The sequence below is a fragment of the Carcharodon carcharias genome, chromosome 14 (genome assembly GCF_017639515.1).
Source record: "Carcharodon carcharias isolate sCarCar2 chromosome 14, sCarCar2.pri, whole genome shotgun sequence".
Lineage (NCBI taxonomy): Eukaryota > Metazoa > Chordata > Chondrichthyes > Lamniformes > Lamnidae > Carcharodon > Carcharodon carcharias.
Genome location: NC_054480.1, coordinates 28154286 through 28168430, shown reverse-complemented (window position 1 = coordinate 28168430; position 14145 = coordinate 28154286). Strand labels below are relative to the sequence as shown.

The 14145-nt window shown below is 39.5% G+C and overlaps 1 protein-coding gene across 12 annotated transcripts in view; it reads left to right on the top strand.

The window, feature by feature from the left end:
* Positions 1–14145, top strand: part of LOC121286861 (band 4.1-like protein 1) — a 278934-nt gene that overhangs the window by 143873 nt on the left and 120916 nt on the right. For all 12 annotated transcript variants that reach the window (XM_041204025.1, XM_041204027.1, XM_041204020.1 and 9 more), the window contains one exon: positions 12168–12328. In XM_041204025.1, coding sequence (XP_041059959.1) covers positions 12182–12328 — 147 coding nt within the window. In that variant the 5' untranslated portion in view covers positions 12168–12181. The remainder of the gene's footprint in view (positions 1–12167; positions 12329–14145) is intronic.

Genomic DNA, 14145 nt, shown 5'->3' with positions numbered 1-14145 from the left:
TCTCTGCAAAATCATCTCTTGGGTGCTCCCATTGTAGGCTGAAGATTCCAAGTTGAAACAGTCTTCCATCATAACTTAGACCATAACACTGGATATCAACCTTGTGACTCTTTGCTTCAGTGTCTCTTGTCCTTGAATGTCTTGTTCATTGGTGTGCAGAACTGGATGCAGTGGTCAAAATGTGGTCTGAATAGATCATAACCTCCTGTCCCTCACTTAACAATATTTTGGCAAAATAGTTCAATCCAGTTAGGATTGTTGACTGCAATTCTGCCTTAGTAGGATATTTTTACCATTCAGTTAAGGTCTTGTTCAGCTTCATTTTTAACTACTACTACCATTCACACAGTATGAGTGTCATCTATTTTCCCTTCCATATTGTTGAACTTTACATTTGTCTGCATTGTGTCATTTGTTATTGTGCTGGCCACTCAATTAGTTTGTCAGATTCATTCTGTAATTTTTCCACTGCTTCCTCAGCTTATATGTCATCTGCAAACTTGATCTCTGCATTGAGATTCCGAATCCAGGTCGTTTGTGTAACTCTTTCGAGTACAAACACGTTTCCATCTGTTTCAGATGAAGTTACATTGTTTCATAGTTTACCATTGTGAGATTTGAACTCTTGATACTCTTTTGAGTAAACCTGTTTCCATCGGTTTCAGATGAAGTTACATTGTTTCATAGTTTGCCATTGTGAGATTTGAACTCTTGATCTTGGGGTTACAAACCCAGTACCATAACCACTTGGCTATTTAAGCCAAGCTAAAGTAGTGTAACTCTTTCGAGTACAAACACGTTTCCATCTGTTCAGATGAAATTACATTGTTTCATAGTTTGCCATTGTGAGATTTGAACTCTTGATCTTAGGGTTACAAGCCCAGTACCATAACCACTTGGCTATTTAGGCCAAGCCAGGTCGTTTGTGTAGATTAGCAACAGTAATAGTTCCAACAACGAGCCTTGAGATATCTCTAATGAGTGCTCTTTGCTCCCAACCATACAGCTTCTTATATATTCCCTTAAATTTGTAAAAACAAACTTTTGTAAATCAAGTTACACCATTTCAGCTCACTTGGGTTATCACTTTAAATGTTGGTCAGGCAGCATCTTTCTTTTCGGAATCCATGCTGAGTGCTGTTAACTGGTTGGATAGATGTTCACTTGAATCATTGCTTGCTATTATTGATAGGTCACCACAAAGGTATCAATTTCTGAGTGGATCTTATCACTGAACTGTTTGGCTTTCTCTCATTGCCCCCTGGGGTCCTTTCAAAAGAAAATCATATTGGAAACCATATGAATGCCTATAGATACTGATCCAACAGATACCCATTAGAATGTGAAACTCTGCAGTTTGAAAATACCTTAAACAGCTGTGAATCTGACGTTGATGAGCTCTCGTGAACTGTTTTAACAGGCTTTAGTAAGTGTTGATGTACAGGAGAAAAATAAGCAAGCTTCACTTTCTCAGCACCAGAGTGGAAGATTCTTGGAGGCAGCAGTGAGTTGAAAACAATCTGCCAGTGTATAAAATTTTACACCTACCAGCTACCATGTTAATACCAGCTGCATGACCCAACGTGAAATGAAATTGAAGCAGACCTAGTTAGCATAATGATGAAAACTATTGTTTCAGTCTATTAATAAAAAGACAGCATAATGGTTATAAAAGAAAGAAAAATTTGCTCTTGTTTAAGGACGTGCCAAAGCTCTTTACAGGCAATAAAATACTGTAAAAGTGTAGTCACTGTTGTAATGTAGGAATGTGGCAGCCAGTTTGCACAAGCAAGTTCCAACAAACAGAAATGTGATAATGACCAGATAATGTGTTTCAGTGATGTTGATTGGTGGATAAATATTGGTCAGGACACTGGGGAAAGCTCCCCTGCTCGTATTCGACATAGTGTCATGTAATCATTCACATCCACTGGAGACAGAGAGAGGGAGAGAGCAGGTGCCTCAGTTGCCATCTTATCTGAAACACAGTTTATCAACTGTATTTAGTCTGATGCCATTTTGCCACCAAGGTGACATCCCTATTCTGTTTTCAAATCGTTGCTCACTGAATGAAAAATGTGCAATAAATCAATATTAGTATAATTTAAGCACTATGCATATTCAAAAGCATTAGGATTAATAGCATGAAGATAAGGGAAAGTGTGCAAAATAGTTTTAAGGGTGATGCTATCTCTGGAATAGGTGGAAGAAAACCATCATCTGCCTCATCCAGTCCAAGTCCACCTTTTGTATTGTTACTAAATTTAAATGTGAGGCACGAACATGTGAAACATGTTTTGATATTTAAGTGAGAAATTGGTCGATTCTGGTGTGGAATGGGGTGGTGCCTTGCAAACAAGCACCTACAGGCATTGGCCTGAGGCGCAACCCAACAAAGATTGGACTCTGTTACTTCAGGGGAGAGGTCATGTTGCTGGACTAGTAATCCAGAGACCCAGGGAACATGGGTTCAAATCTCCTCACGGTAGCTGGAATAGAAAGCTAGTCTCAGTAATGGTGACCGTGAAACTATCATTGATTGTCATAAAAACCCATTTGGTTCACTAATGCCCTTTAGGGAAGGATATCTTCTGTCCCTACAGGGTCTGGCCTACACAGCAATGTGGTTGATTTTTAACTGCCCTCTGCAATGGTGTAAGTCATCTCAGTTCAAGGGCAATTAGAAATGGGCAACAAATGCTAAGTTTACCAGCGATGCCCACATCTCATGGAAGGATTTTTTTTTTTTAAATCCTGTTACTGCAAAGCAAAGCAAGTTTCCAAACTCCTTTCTGGCAGAGCTGGATGTTTGCTGAGCCAGATGATGTGTATCCTGGGATTCTGAGGGAGAGGAGAGGATACTTTGGGCACTGGCTACTCTAATGAAAATTTAATTTGTGTACCGGAGAGATTCTGCAAGATTAGAACCAAGCAAATATGGTGGCTGTATTTAAAAACCAAATTAACTAGTGAGCTTTGAGATATTGACTACAATATTGAAAACTTAAAGTAAGGACCTGATTGGGGAATACATCTAAAGTAACCGTAAAAGCTAGCTTCTGTTTTAGGAAGGAAATGTCCTGCTTCAGAAACCCCTTTGAAATTTATTTGAGGATGTTAGAAATACAAAATGGATTTCCCAAACCTATTTTCTTGAACCTAAATTAATGATAAGGTCTTTGATAGGTCACCACACACAAGCCTGCTAATTAAAATCGATAGGAATCCAAGGAAGAATGTGCAATTAGAAGTGAGCCTGGCTATTAAATATGGAACAGGGAGTACTGGCGAGAGGCATAGTGTCAAATTGTTGGCAATGCAAAGTATATTACTGCAGGGACCAGGGCTTTGATCCTTGCTGTCTGCATAAATGATCTGGATACAGAAACCAATTGTAGGCTTAAGTTTCTAGCCAACTTTACAAAAGGGAGCAAGGTAGGGGCCAGGATTGGTACACCAGGAGACATGCCAACTAGGCAATGATGCATGCGAGCGAAGAAGCTATTTTTGCACCCAGTGTCATCATCAATCATTCTGTTATCAGATGTTGAAACTTTTCTATGTGACCTGAACTTGAAAAGGGATACTCCTTTTGCAACAGTGTGACATTTTGGTTTTAAATTCAGATCATCCCTAGGGTGTCAATTAATGGTACAAAAGCAAAATACTGGTGATGCTGGAAATTGTAAATGAAAATAGAAAATGCTGGAAGTACTCAATAGGTCAGCATTCTGATGAAGGATCATCGACCTGAAATATTAACTTTGTTTCTCTCTCCACGGATGCTGTCAGACCTGCTGAGTATTTCTAATAATTTTCTTTTTATATGTCAATTAGTATTGTTCTGTCAGACCAACCCACTCAGCACAAGTTAACCGTGGCGAATAAATCTCTACCCTCTTACCCAAAGGTCAGCATGTGCAGTCAGGGAGATTTAAATTAAGATAGTCTGAAGGATTTTGCTTAAGGATGGTGCAACATATATTGCATTTATAATTGTAGCTAAAATTACACCAAGCACAATTTCTTAAACAAAGAAACATAAAATAATTTATGGCACAGAAGGGGCCATTTGGCCCATTGTGACCCTGCTTGACAAAAAATAATTACCTGCTTTCCAACTGTTATTCCGTAGCTCTGTAGGTTACAGTACTTCAGGTACACACCCAAGTATATTTAAATATGATGAGGTGAAGGCTTCTGCTTTTGCCACACTTTCAGGCAGTGAGTTCCAGCCCCCAACCACAAGAAACCCTCTGGGTGAAAAAAATTCTCATCAACTCAACTAATCTTTTCACCACTTACTTTAAATCTGTGCCTCTGGTTATTGACTCTGCTAATGAAAATAGATCCTTCCTATCCAATCTACCTAGGCCATATATAATTTTACACTTTCAATTAGATCTTCACTCAACCTCCTCTCTTCTAAAGAAAACAAACACAGCCAATCCAACCTTTCCCCATAGCTAAAATTCTGCATTCCTGGCAACACGTCTTTTCAAATCCCTTCTGTGCCCTCTAGTGTGATCATCTCCTTCCTGTGATGTGCAGAACTGTGGCCCAACTAGTGTTTGACACAGTTCCAGCATATCCTCTGTGGTTCTTATACTCTAGGCCTAGGCCAATAAAGGAAAGTATCCCAAATTCCTTCTTGACCACCTTTTCTATCTGTCCTGCTGCCTTCAGAGATCTGTAGACATACACTCCAAGGTCCCCTGTTCCTCTACACTTTTCAGAATCTTTCCATTTATTATTATGATTTCCCTTGCCTTGCTTGACCTCCCTAAATGCACTACCTCTCATTTTTCTGAATTCAATTCCACTTGCCACTTTTCTGGCCATCTGACCAGTTCACTGATATCTTCCTGCAGTCTATCATTTTCTTTCTGACTATCAACCACACAGGAAATTTTTGTATCATCTGCAAACTTCTTAACCATGCCTCCTACATTTAATTCTAAATCATTGACATGTGCCACCAACAGCAAGTGTCCCAGAACTGAGCTCTGTGGGGCCCCATTGGAAACAGCCTTCCAGTGATGAAAGCACCTGTCAACCATTATCCTTTGCTTCCTGCTAATGAACCAATAATGGATCCAACATTCTCTTTGATCCTAAGAGCAATTAATTTAGCAATCAGCCTGCCATATGGGACCTTGTCAAAAGCCTTGCTAAAATTCACATAGACTACATCAAACACACTTCCCTCAATGATCCTGTTTCTTAACTCCTCAAAAAATTAAATCATGTTAGGCAGACATGACCTTTCCATAGCACATCCATGCTGACTGTCCTTGATGATCTGTGTCTTTCTAAATGATAATTTATACCATCTTTAAGAATTTATTTCAATAACTTGCCCACCACCGATGTTGGCCCGCAACTAAGGCTATCCATTCCTTCTTTTCTGGGTACAAAAAAAAATCACAAAAATGAGTGCAGATGAGAGAAGCTATGCGTCTGTACCAAATATTCTTCTGCAGAAATCTGTGGATCTCCATTACAATATTTTACTGTCCCTTGAATGAGTTATCACTTGCAATATTAGGAAATTGTTGCAGGTACTATTCATTAATATTAAGGTATTAATAATTGTGGGCGTCTGTGTGTGTGTGTGTGTGTGTGTGTGTATATATATATATATGTGTGTGTGTATATATATATATATATATATACACACACACATGTTATATACTCATATTATATGATATATATTATATACTATATATATAATACATACACACACACACATATATATATATATATACACACAAACATATATGGTGGCATCGGACAGAGGGTAAAGACCCAGAAAAAAAACTTTGAGAAGACTGCAAATTTAAAGACTCAACTGAGAATGGAACATCATGGATCCTGCAAATGCAGCAGATGCCTGGACCCAGAGTCCAGACAGCATCAAGTACAGATCACAATCTACAAGCCAAACTACTGAAGCAGCAACAGATCTGGAGCTTAGGGTAAGCATTGAGCCTACATTGCCACTCCCAGCACCATTCTGAAGCACTGAAGGTTCACAATAGGCACAACACTGGGACAATTGGAAGAAGAGATTCTCCAGATACAGAACAACATCAGGTTTGCATCAGAAGGACCAGAACGATCAGGTCAGTATTTTACACAGTAGTGGCCATAGCAGACGATCGATGAGGTTTTGAGCTCATGTGAGGAAGTCCTCCAGGCATTCAATTTGTACTTCAGTGTGCGAAAAAAATTGATGGTTGAGCGAGTGAAATTTAATAAGAGGAGACAAAAAACTTGGTGAACCCATAGACTCGTTTATAAAAGACTTGTATAGACTCTTGGAGAATTGTGACTATGGGATCCTTAGGGATGAATTAACATTTAATCTTCTAGTGGTTGGGTTCTTAGATGAAATCCTATCAGATATTGCAAATGTAGGAAGATTTATTGCAAATGAAGGAAGATTTCACTCTTGCAAATGCAGTACATATAGCACAACAGACTGAGCTTAGGAAGCAAGGCAGAGTAGTTGTTTCGGGGGAAAATTGATGTCCCTTGGAAAAAATGAGTGAAGCCATTCATTATGTCAGACAAAAAAAAAGCAAGCAAAGCCGAAGTCTGCGAAATCATTAAAAAGTGTGCCAACTGCCATCTTGAGAAGCTCTCGGTACGATGGGAAAACCCTGCAGAAGTGGGAAGAATGTCCAGTAGGCGGAGCTGAGTGCCACAACTATGGGAAGTTAGGACATTTTAAAATAGTCTGCAGATCCAAAGTTCCTATAACTCATAGGAAGAAATAAATAACAACAGAACCAAGTAAAACCAAGAAGTGGAAGAGCCACACAAAAAACGAATAACCTTCTTAGAGGAAGTTAACAAAACAAAAAATAACTGCTGAAGCATTAAATTAGAAGTTGATAGTCACCAGCCCCCCCACAGAATTCAAGCTAGATACTGGCACAGGTGTTTCAGTATTATCTGATGAAGTAAAATGGCTTAAAAATATCACATTACAGTCATCCTCCGTCCAGGTGAAAGGTCCAGGAGGGACAACACTAATAGGCCAATACTTGGCAAGATTAAGATGTAAGGATAAAGAAATTGTGGAACGCTGGTATGTGATAAAGAACCAGAAAAGCATGTTTGCAGCTAAAGGCCCATTTACAAGGAGTTGATGCAATTGCTGACAAGCAGCCTAGTGAGGTATTTGGGAATGAATTTCCATTCCTATTTTCAGGCTCAGGAAAACTGAAAAGAGACTATCACATAACCCTAAGGGCAGATGCTGAGCCTATATGTCTTGTCACAATGAGGAAAGTCCCTCACTTATTGACAACATCAAGAGCAAGACTGAACACGTTACAACAAAGGGGCATCTCTCCAGTAACCAGACTGATGAAGTGGTGTTCTGGAATGGCTACAGTACCAAAGCCTAATGGTTCAATTAGAATCTGTGTGGACTTGACTCAATTAAACAAGTAAGTGAAGTGCAAGATTCATTTGTTGGCATCAGATGAAACTCTTGCCAAATCAGCAGAAAGCAACCTCTTCACAAAATTAGATGCTAACAGCGGCTCTTGGCAGTTAACTCTGGAATCCAAATTGTAAAACTATTTTTATCACCCCACTTGGTCACTATTGTTTTAATAAGTTACCATTCAGAATTGCTTCTGCATCTGAGATATTCCAAAGAATGATGTCTTGGACCCTGGAAGGCAAGAAAAAAAATAACATGCCACAAGGATGACATTCTTGTGCATCTAGGGAAGAACATGAATGTCGAGTGAGAGTCCTTTCCACTGTACAAGAAGCAAGTTTGACATTGAATAACACATGTGAATTTGCAAAGCCTTTAATAAAATTCTTAGGGCACATTGTACAGACTTCAGAAATTATGGACAACCTGCAGAAAACTAAGGCTGTTTGAGAGCTCCCAGAGCCTAAAAACAGCTTCCGAGACAAGATCAGCAGTGGTTCTGGAATATAGACCTGCAAAATGCTTTTGACAAGATCAAAAACCTCCTAATTTCACCAGAAATTCTAGAGCACTATTATCTAGAGTTGCCAACAAATGTAGCAGTGGACGCATCGTCTACAGGCTTGGGAGCAGTGATGCTTCAAGTTCAAAAAGATGGACAAAGAAGACCAGTTTATTAGGCCTCGAGATCTCTCACAGGCACAGAGAAGACATATGCAACCATTGAGAAAGAAGCATACAATAGCAGGATGATGAGTGCATCAAAATAAGAGTATTGCCATAATGGATGGCCAGATTGTACTCCAAACAACCCAGTACGTCACCAATACTTCAAACAGAGAAGACATCTCACAATAATTGATGATTTCTTAGGGATAACTAGTCTATTGTTTAAAAACTAAAGCACTTCGTCTTGACTCGACATTCTCCAGAAAACCCATCGAAGTCACTCGCAAGTAGCGAATACGGAGCAAGATCCAACAGTCAGTCTGGTGGCCAGGCATCAATCACTCCATTGACGATTTAATCACAAATTGCCTTACTTGCGCAGTGAATAGCCAATAGCAGAGTTAACCATGGGCACCCTCCACATTTCCTTTGAGGCCATGGCAGTGACCAGGAATGGATTTATTTCAGTTAAAAGGCAAAGCTTTCATCATCGTCAGTGACTACTACTCCAGATGGTTTGAATTGAGTAGACTGCACAAAACCATAGCAGAAGCTGCCATTACATCACTAAAAAGAATCTTCTCAACACGTGGTATCCCAGATGTTTTGGTGTCAGACAACGGACCTCCATTTGCTAATGAGCTGTTCTACAAATTAGCGCAGCACCTAGATATCCTCAGTCAAACAGAGAAGCAGAAAGAGGAGTTGAACAATCAAGCAACTGATGAAAAAGAACAAAGATATTAACTTAGCCTTTTTTTAACATGAAATTTTGCTAAAAAAACTGGCTCTTACCATCAGACCTATTGATAGGAAGATGGCTGTGAACACACCTTCCAGCTCTACAACAAACACTACAACCTAACATTAACTCAAATGATCATGAGAGAGTTAGGAAGCATGAGCAAAAAAGAGTCAATCAAGCTCACAATTTCAACCTCAGGCACAGAGCGTGAGACTTGAAAGTGCTACAGCCCAGGGGGAGAGTGTGGATACTGGATCAACAGAAAGAAGGCATTGAAATAGAAAGAACTCCATAGCCGAGATCTTACAGAATTAAGACAGACCTAGTAAATATCAGAAGAAACCAAACAGCCTTGATATCACTGGGAAGGAAACCAGTGGAACCTTGGACATACTATTTAGATCTGGATGGAGACGAGGAACCAGAAATAAATAGAAGCTCTACAAGCTCCAGGTGGAAGGCACTCCTATTGAATGACGAGAGAGTGCACTTCCTCCTTAACCTTGATGAAATCAAGACCAGATCAGGGAGATTGCTCAAGACACCACAGAGACTAACCCTGTGAAGTCTGAGACTTTGTGGGGATGTACATATTTGGGATAAAGACTAGGGGGGAGATGTAGAGTAAAGGGTAACATCAGGAGCACGTTATACTGATATAACTATTGATAATACTATAGTGCAATGCCATATGACTAAGAGATTGAGAAGCAGAAGTACACCTCGTGTATAGTAAAGAGATGTACATTGACCTGTAAATAAACAAGAATGATTTTTACGAATGCCGTCTAGGGTAGCATTCTTAGGGTAACAGGCAAATCTTAGAGAAACCTCATCTAGACCCCAAACGCAAGACAAAACAATATGTGGGTGGATTTCATAACCATCTCTTTTGGGTGGGAGGCTGTCAAAACGTGCAAAGCAGACTCTTGCACTGGTTTTGGACCACAGTTTCAATTTTGAAGACAAGTGGCTGGATTGTGTGCTGCACCTAGAAGGACCACTATTGGCTGCTCTACAAAAGGGTTCCAGACATTTTCTTTATCTTTTGTGAGGCCAGGTAGAGCAGGAGTGTGTAATTGAGTATTAGCATACTTACAATTTATATCATTGCTTCATCTATGTTGAAGGAACATAATGGTTACCTAACTAATGTTCTGTATAATTCTAGCATTACCTCCCTGCTCTCTAGGCTTCAGCCAATGAAGGAAAGTATCTCGTATGCCTTCTGACCACTCTATCTACCTGGCCTGCTACTTTCCAGGATTTGTAGACAGGCATACCAATGTCCTTCTGCACTTTGTAGAATCATCCTTTGCCCTCTGCAAATGCATTACCACATATTTCTTCAGATTGAATTCCATTTGCCACTTTTTTGCCCACCTGGCCAGCCCATTGATATTGTTTTGAAATTTAAAAAAAAATTTCAATGCAGTACAAAGTTTTGCTCCAAATTAATGTTCAAGCCTTGATTGAAGGGTTCGCCGTCAAAACAATTGTTCTAATTTGTATGTTCATACGTTGTAATTTTGCTATGGAAAGGAACAAAAAGTAAAACTAAAACAAATTCCTCTCAAGGGTCATTAAAAGGATGTGCCTTGTTCCCCGTCACTTGGCCTGCCATGTCAAAATTTTGCAGATGATACGAAGATTGGAAATATTGTCAACTGTGATGAGGATAGTCTTGAACTTCAAAAGGACATAAACATGTTGGTGAATTGGGCGGACAAATGGAAGATGAAGTTCTCACAGACAACTGTGTGGTGATCCATTTGGCAGGAAGAATAAGATTGGACAGTATAAAGTGAAGAGAGAGACTCTAAAGGAGGTGCAGGAACTTGGGGACCTCTGTGTACATGTACATTGGTCATTGAAGGTGGCAAAGCATGTTGACAGAGCAGTTAATAAAGTATATAGTATCTTAGGCTTTATTAATAGGGGCATTGAGTACAAGAGTAAGGAGGTCATGTTGAATTTGTATATGACACTAGTTAGGCCTCAAATGGAGTACTGCATCCAGTTCTGGGTGCCTGACTTGAGGAAGAATGTGAAGGCATTGGAGAGAGGACAGAGGGGATTCACAAGAATAATCCCAGGAATAAAGAACTGCAGCTTACAGGGATAAGGCAGGGGAATGGGTCTAGGTGGAATGCTCTTTCAGAGAGCCAGTGCAGACTCGGTGGACTGAAAGACCTCCTGCACTATAAAGGTTCTGTGATTCTATGAGTACTATGATTGTCTGTAGCTAACTTGGGAAGCTAGCAAAAGTTGACCAACAAAAAGTGCTGACATAGCTGCCACAAAGCTGACATCTTAAGAATGGCCTTGATCATAAGCATATTGTGTTTGAAAATTAGTACTTACAATGGCTTTGTAATGTAAAGTCATAAGTGTATACAATAAAGCCCATCCTTTCCTTTATGGTGGAAGAAATGAGCATAAGTACATGAAAATCAATGATGAAGGTGCACAGCTAGGAGGGGATTCAGGAGCATGATTGCTTGGAAACGTTTGAGAATGTTTAGATTAAAAATTCTGCATTTTTAATCTTAAATGCAGTTTAATTGTACAGTTAATAGCTTTTCCCTCTGCTCTTCATCGTAATTAACTTCCACTTTCATTCATAATCCAGTGCTTGATTCATTGCGATCCATAGGCACCCCACTTATTGCCATTCATCCCCGACCCAAAAAAATTACACTGTAAGTGGTACATCAAACTTCAGTTTACAAACACGTGACCAACAATTTTATGGCTATTCGTTTGTTTCTTGTTTCAGCGAAATTGATGCTGACCTGAATTAATCCCAGATGTCCTCTTGTGTTTTTCAGAAACACAGGTTCTAATAAGGTTCAGTAAATGTAGAAAAAAGAACAACCAGAGAAATAATTTTCATATACATTACATTCATAATTGAAAGCAGATTACTATTTGTGAATTAGCTTGCAAACCCAGCCCTGCTGAGAGATTCAACATACTGCATTGAATGCTATACGTATGCATTTATTGTTAGCAATGTACTGGATTTAACATTCATGACAGGGCACAACCTAATTTTTCCTTTCTGGAGAAGGTGATACTTTTGTTTACTACGCATTGTGTTTTTATTTTGCTGGCATAGTAGGTGACAAGTAATTTATTATGGCAGATTTTAATAAATGCTGGAAACTGCTGGCAGTGTTCAAATTCAAACTATCAATTGCTCTGTGCTTGAAATATTAGTTTGTCTTTCCCCTCCTAAAGCTTTTGAAATTGGCTTTCATTTTATACTTAGTATCTAATTCTCTTTTTCAGAATAAATTGCAACTATGGCTACGGAATCTGGCACGGATTCTGAGTTGGCAAATGTTCAGCAGGAACCCCCTCAGGAGGAGCAGCAACCTGTTGTGCAACAAGAGATGGCAGCCATTAAAGAACAAATGCCAGCAGACACCAACACAAACCAGCAGGAGCAGGTGATGGCAGACACCGTTTGTGACCTTTTTTATTTTCTCGTTTTAGTCCTTGCATTTCTCGTGTGAGATCTTCTATTTCTTAGAGGTGTGCAAATGGCTTGGTGATGAGCTGCTGTGGTGCCTGCAATTAGAGAAAATTTCAATTTGGGGTGCAAGATTTTGTGAGGGATTATTGTAGGGTTGCCAATCTTTCAGGGTTGGCCTAGAGTCTCCAGGATACCTTTTTATGCAATCCTGCAAAAAAAAATTAAAAAAGATTGTTTTGTCATTTTCTTTGAACATTTCTCTTGACCAGATGTAAAAATTTTGAAAATGGGGTGGGGTGTGGGGCACGTTGGAAGCTGTTTGGCTGACAGTCAAGCATCATCCAATTGGGGAATAAGTCTCTTTGCTTTCCATTTGGTGTGGCAAGGCAGTACATCCCAAGGATGGATGTGTTGGCCAATATTGGCTGGAACGTGGGGCATGCCATGTGATGAAACCTCCAGGAATACATTTAGTCACAGCTGGCAATCCTAAATGATTGTTTTTTTTAAAAATCTTCTTTATTCACCAATTAGAATGAAGGAAAACAGGTGCCTCAAAGTAATGTCAGCCCCTTAATGACTGACGCAGATGATATTGTAATTGGAAATCAGGAAATGGCAGATTAACAAAATAGTTATTTTGCATCAGTCTTCCCAGTAGAGGATGAAGAGAAAGTACCAGAGATCTGAGTAAAACTAAAAATAAATCAAGGGGATAAACGGACTAGATTCAATATATCTATATATATATAAAATTCACAATAATGGAGAAATTAATAAGACTAAAGTTGAATGAATTTCCAAGGCTCAAGTGGTTTCTTCCCCGGGGTAATAAAAGAAATATGTAAGGAAATTGTTGATATGTTAGCCATGATCTTCCTAAACTCTTGATTCAGGAATTGGCCCTCTGGGTCGGAAAATTGCAAGTGTTAATCCATTATTTAAGAAGTTTAAAAGAGATAAACCTGGCGCTTACAGGCCTATTAGTCTGATTTCAGTTGTGGGGAAGTTACTTGAATCTTTTGAGACAGAATGACTGAGCGTTTGGACAAATATGACCTGATCAGAAAGCCAGCATGAATTTGTAAAGGATCAATCATGTTCAATGACCCTAGTTGAATTATTTTGAGGATGTAGCAAACTTAATAGGAAAGATAGTGTCCATGGGTGTTATTTATACAGACTGCCACAAGATATTTGACAAGGTTCCATGGAAGAGACAGTTAACAAAAATGAGAGCGCGGAGAATTGGAAGCAACCGTTTTGCCTGGACAGGGAGAAAAACAGAAAATGCTGGAAATACTTAGCAGATCAGGGAGCACCTGTGGTGGGAAAATGGTTAATGTCTCAGGCTGGTGACCTTTCATCAGAACGAGAAAAAGTTAGATTTTAAGCAAGTACAAAGGCAGGGAAAGTCTGTCAGGGGATTGGGGTGGAGAACAAAAGAGAAGGTTTGTGATGGGCTGGAAGGCAGGAGAGATTAAGGGACAAAGGGGATAATGGTGCAAGGCAAAGGTAGATGCTAATGGCACAATTAAAGAAACAAAAGATGGGTCTAGAGATGGTATAAAGGGGAATAGCAGAATTATCAGCAACTGCTGTGTGGGGGAAAAAAAATGAGGGCGTGATCTGAAATTGTTGAATTCGGAATCGAGTCCAGAAGGCTGTCAAGTGTCTCATCAAAAGATGGGGGCTGTTGCTTTAGTTTACATGGAGCAACAGTGTAGCAGACCGAGGACAGAGAGGTCAGAATTGGAGTGGGTTCTTGTGGACTGAATGGAAGTGTTCCAC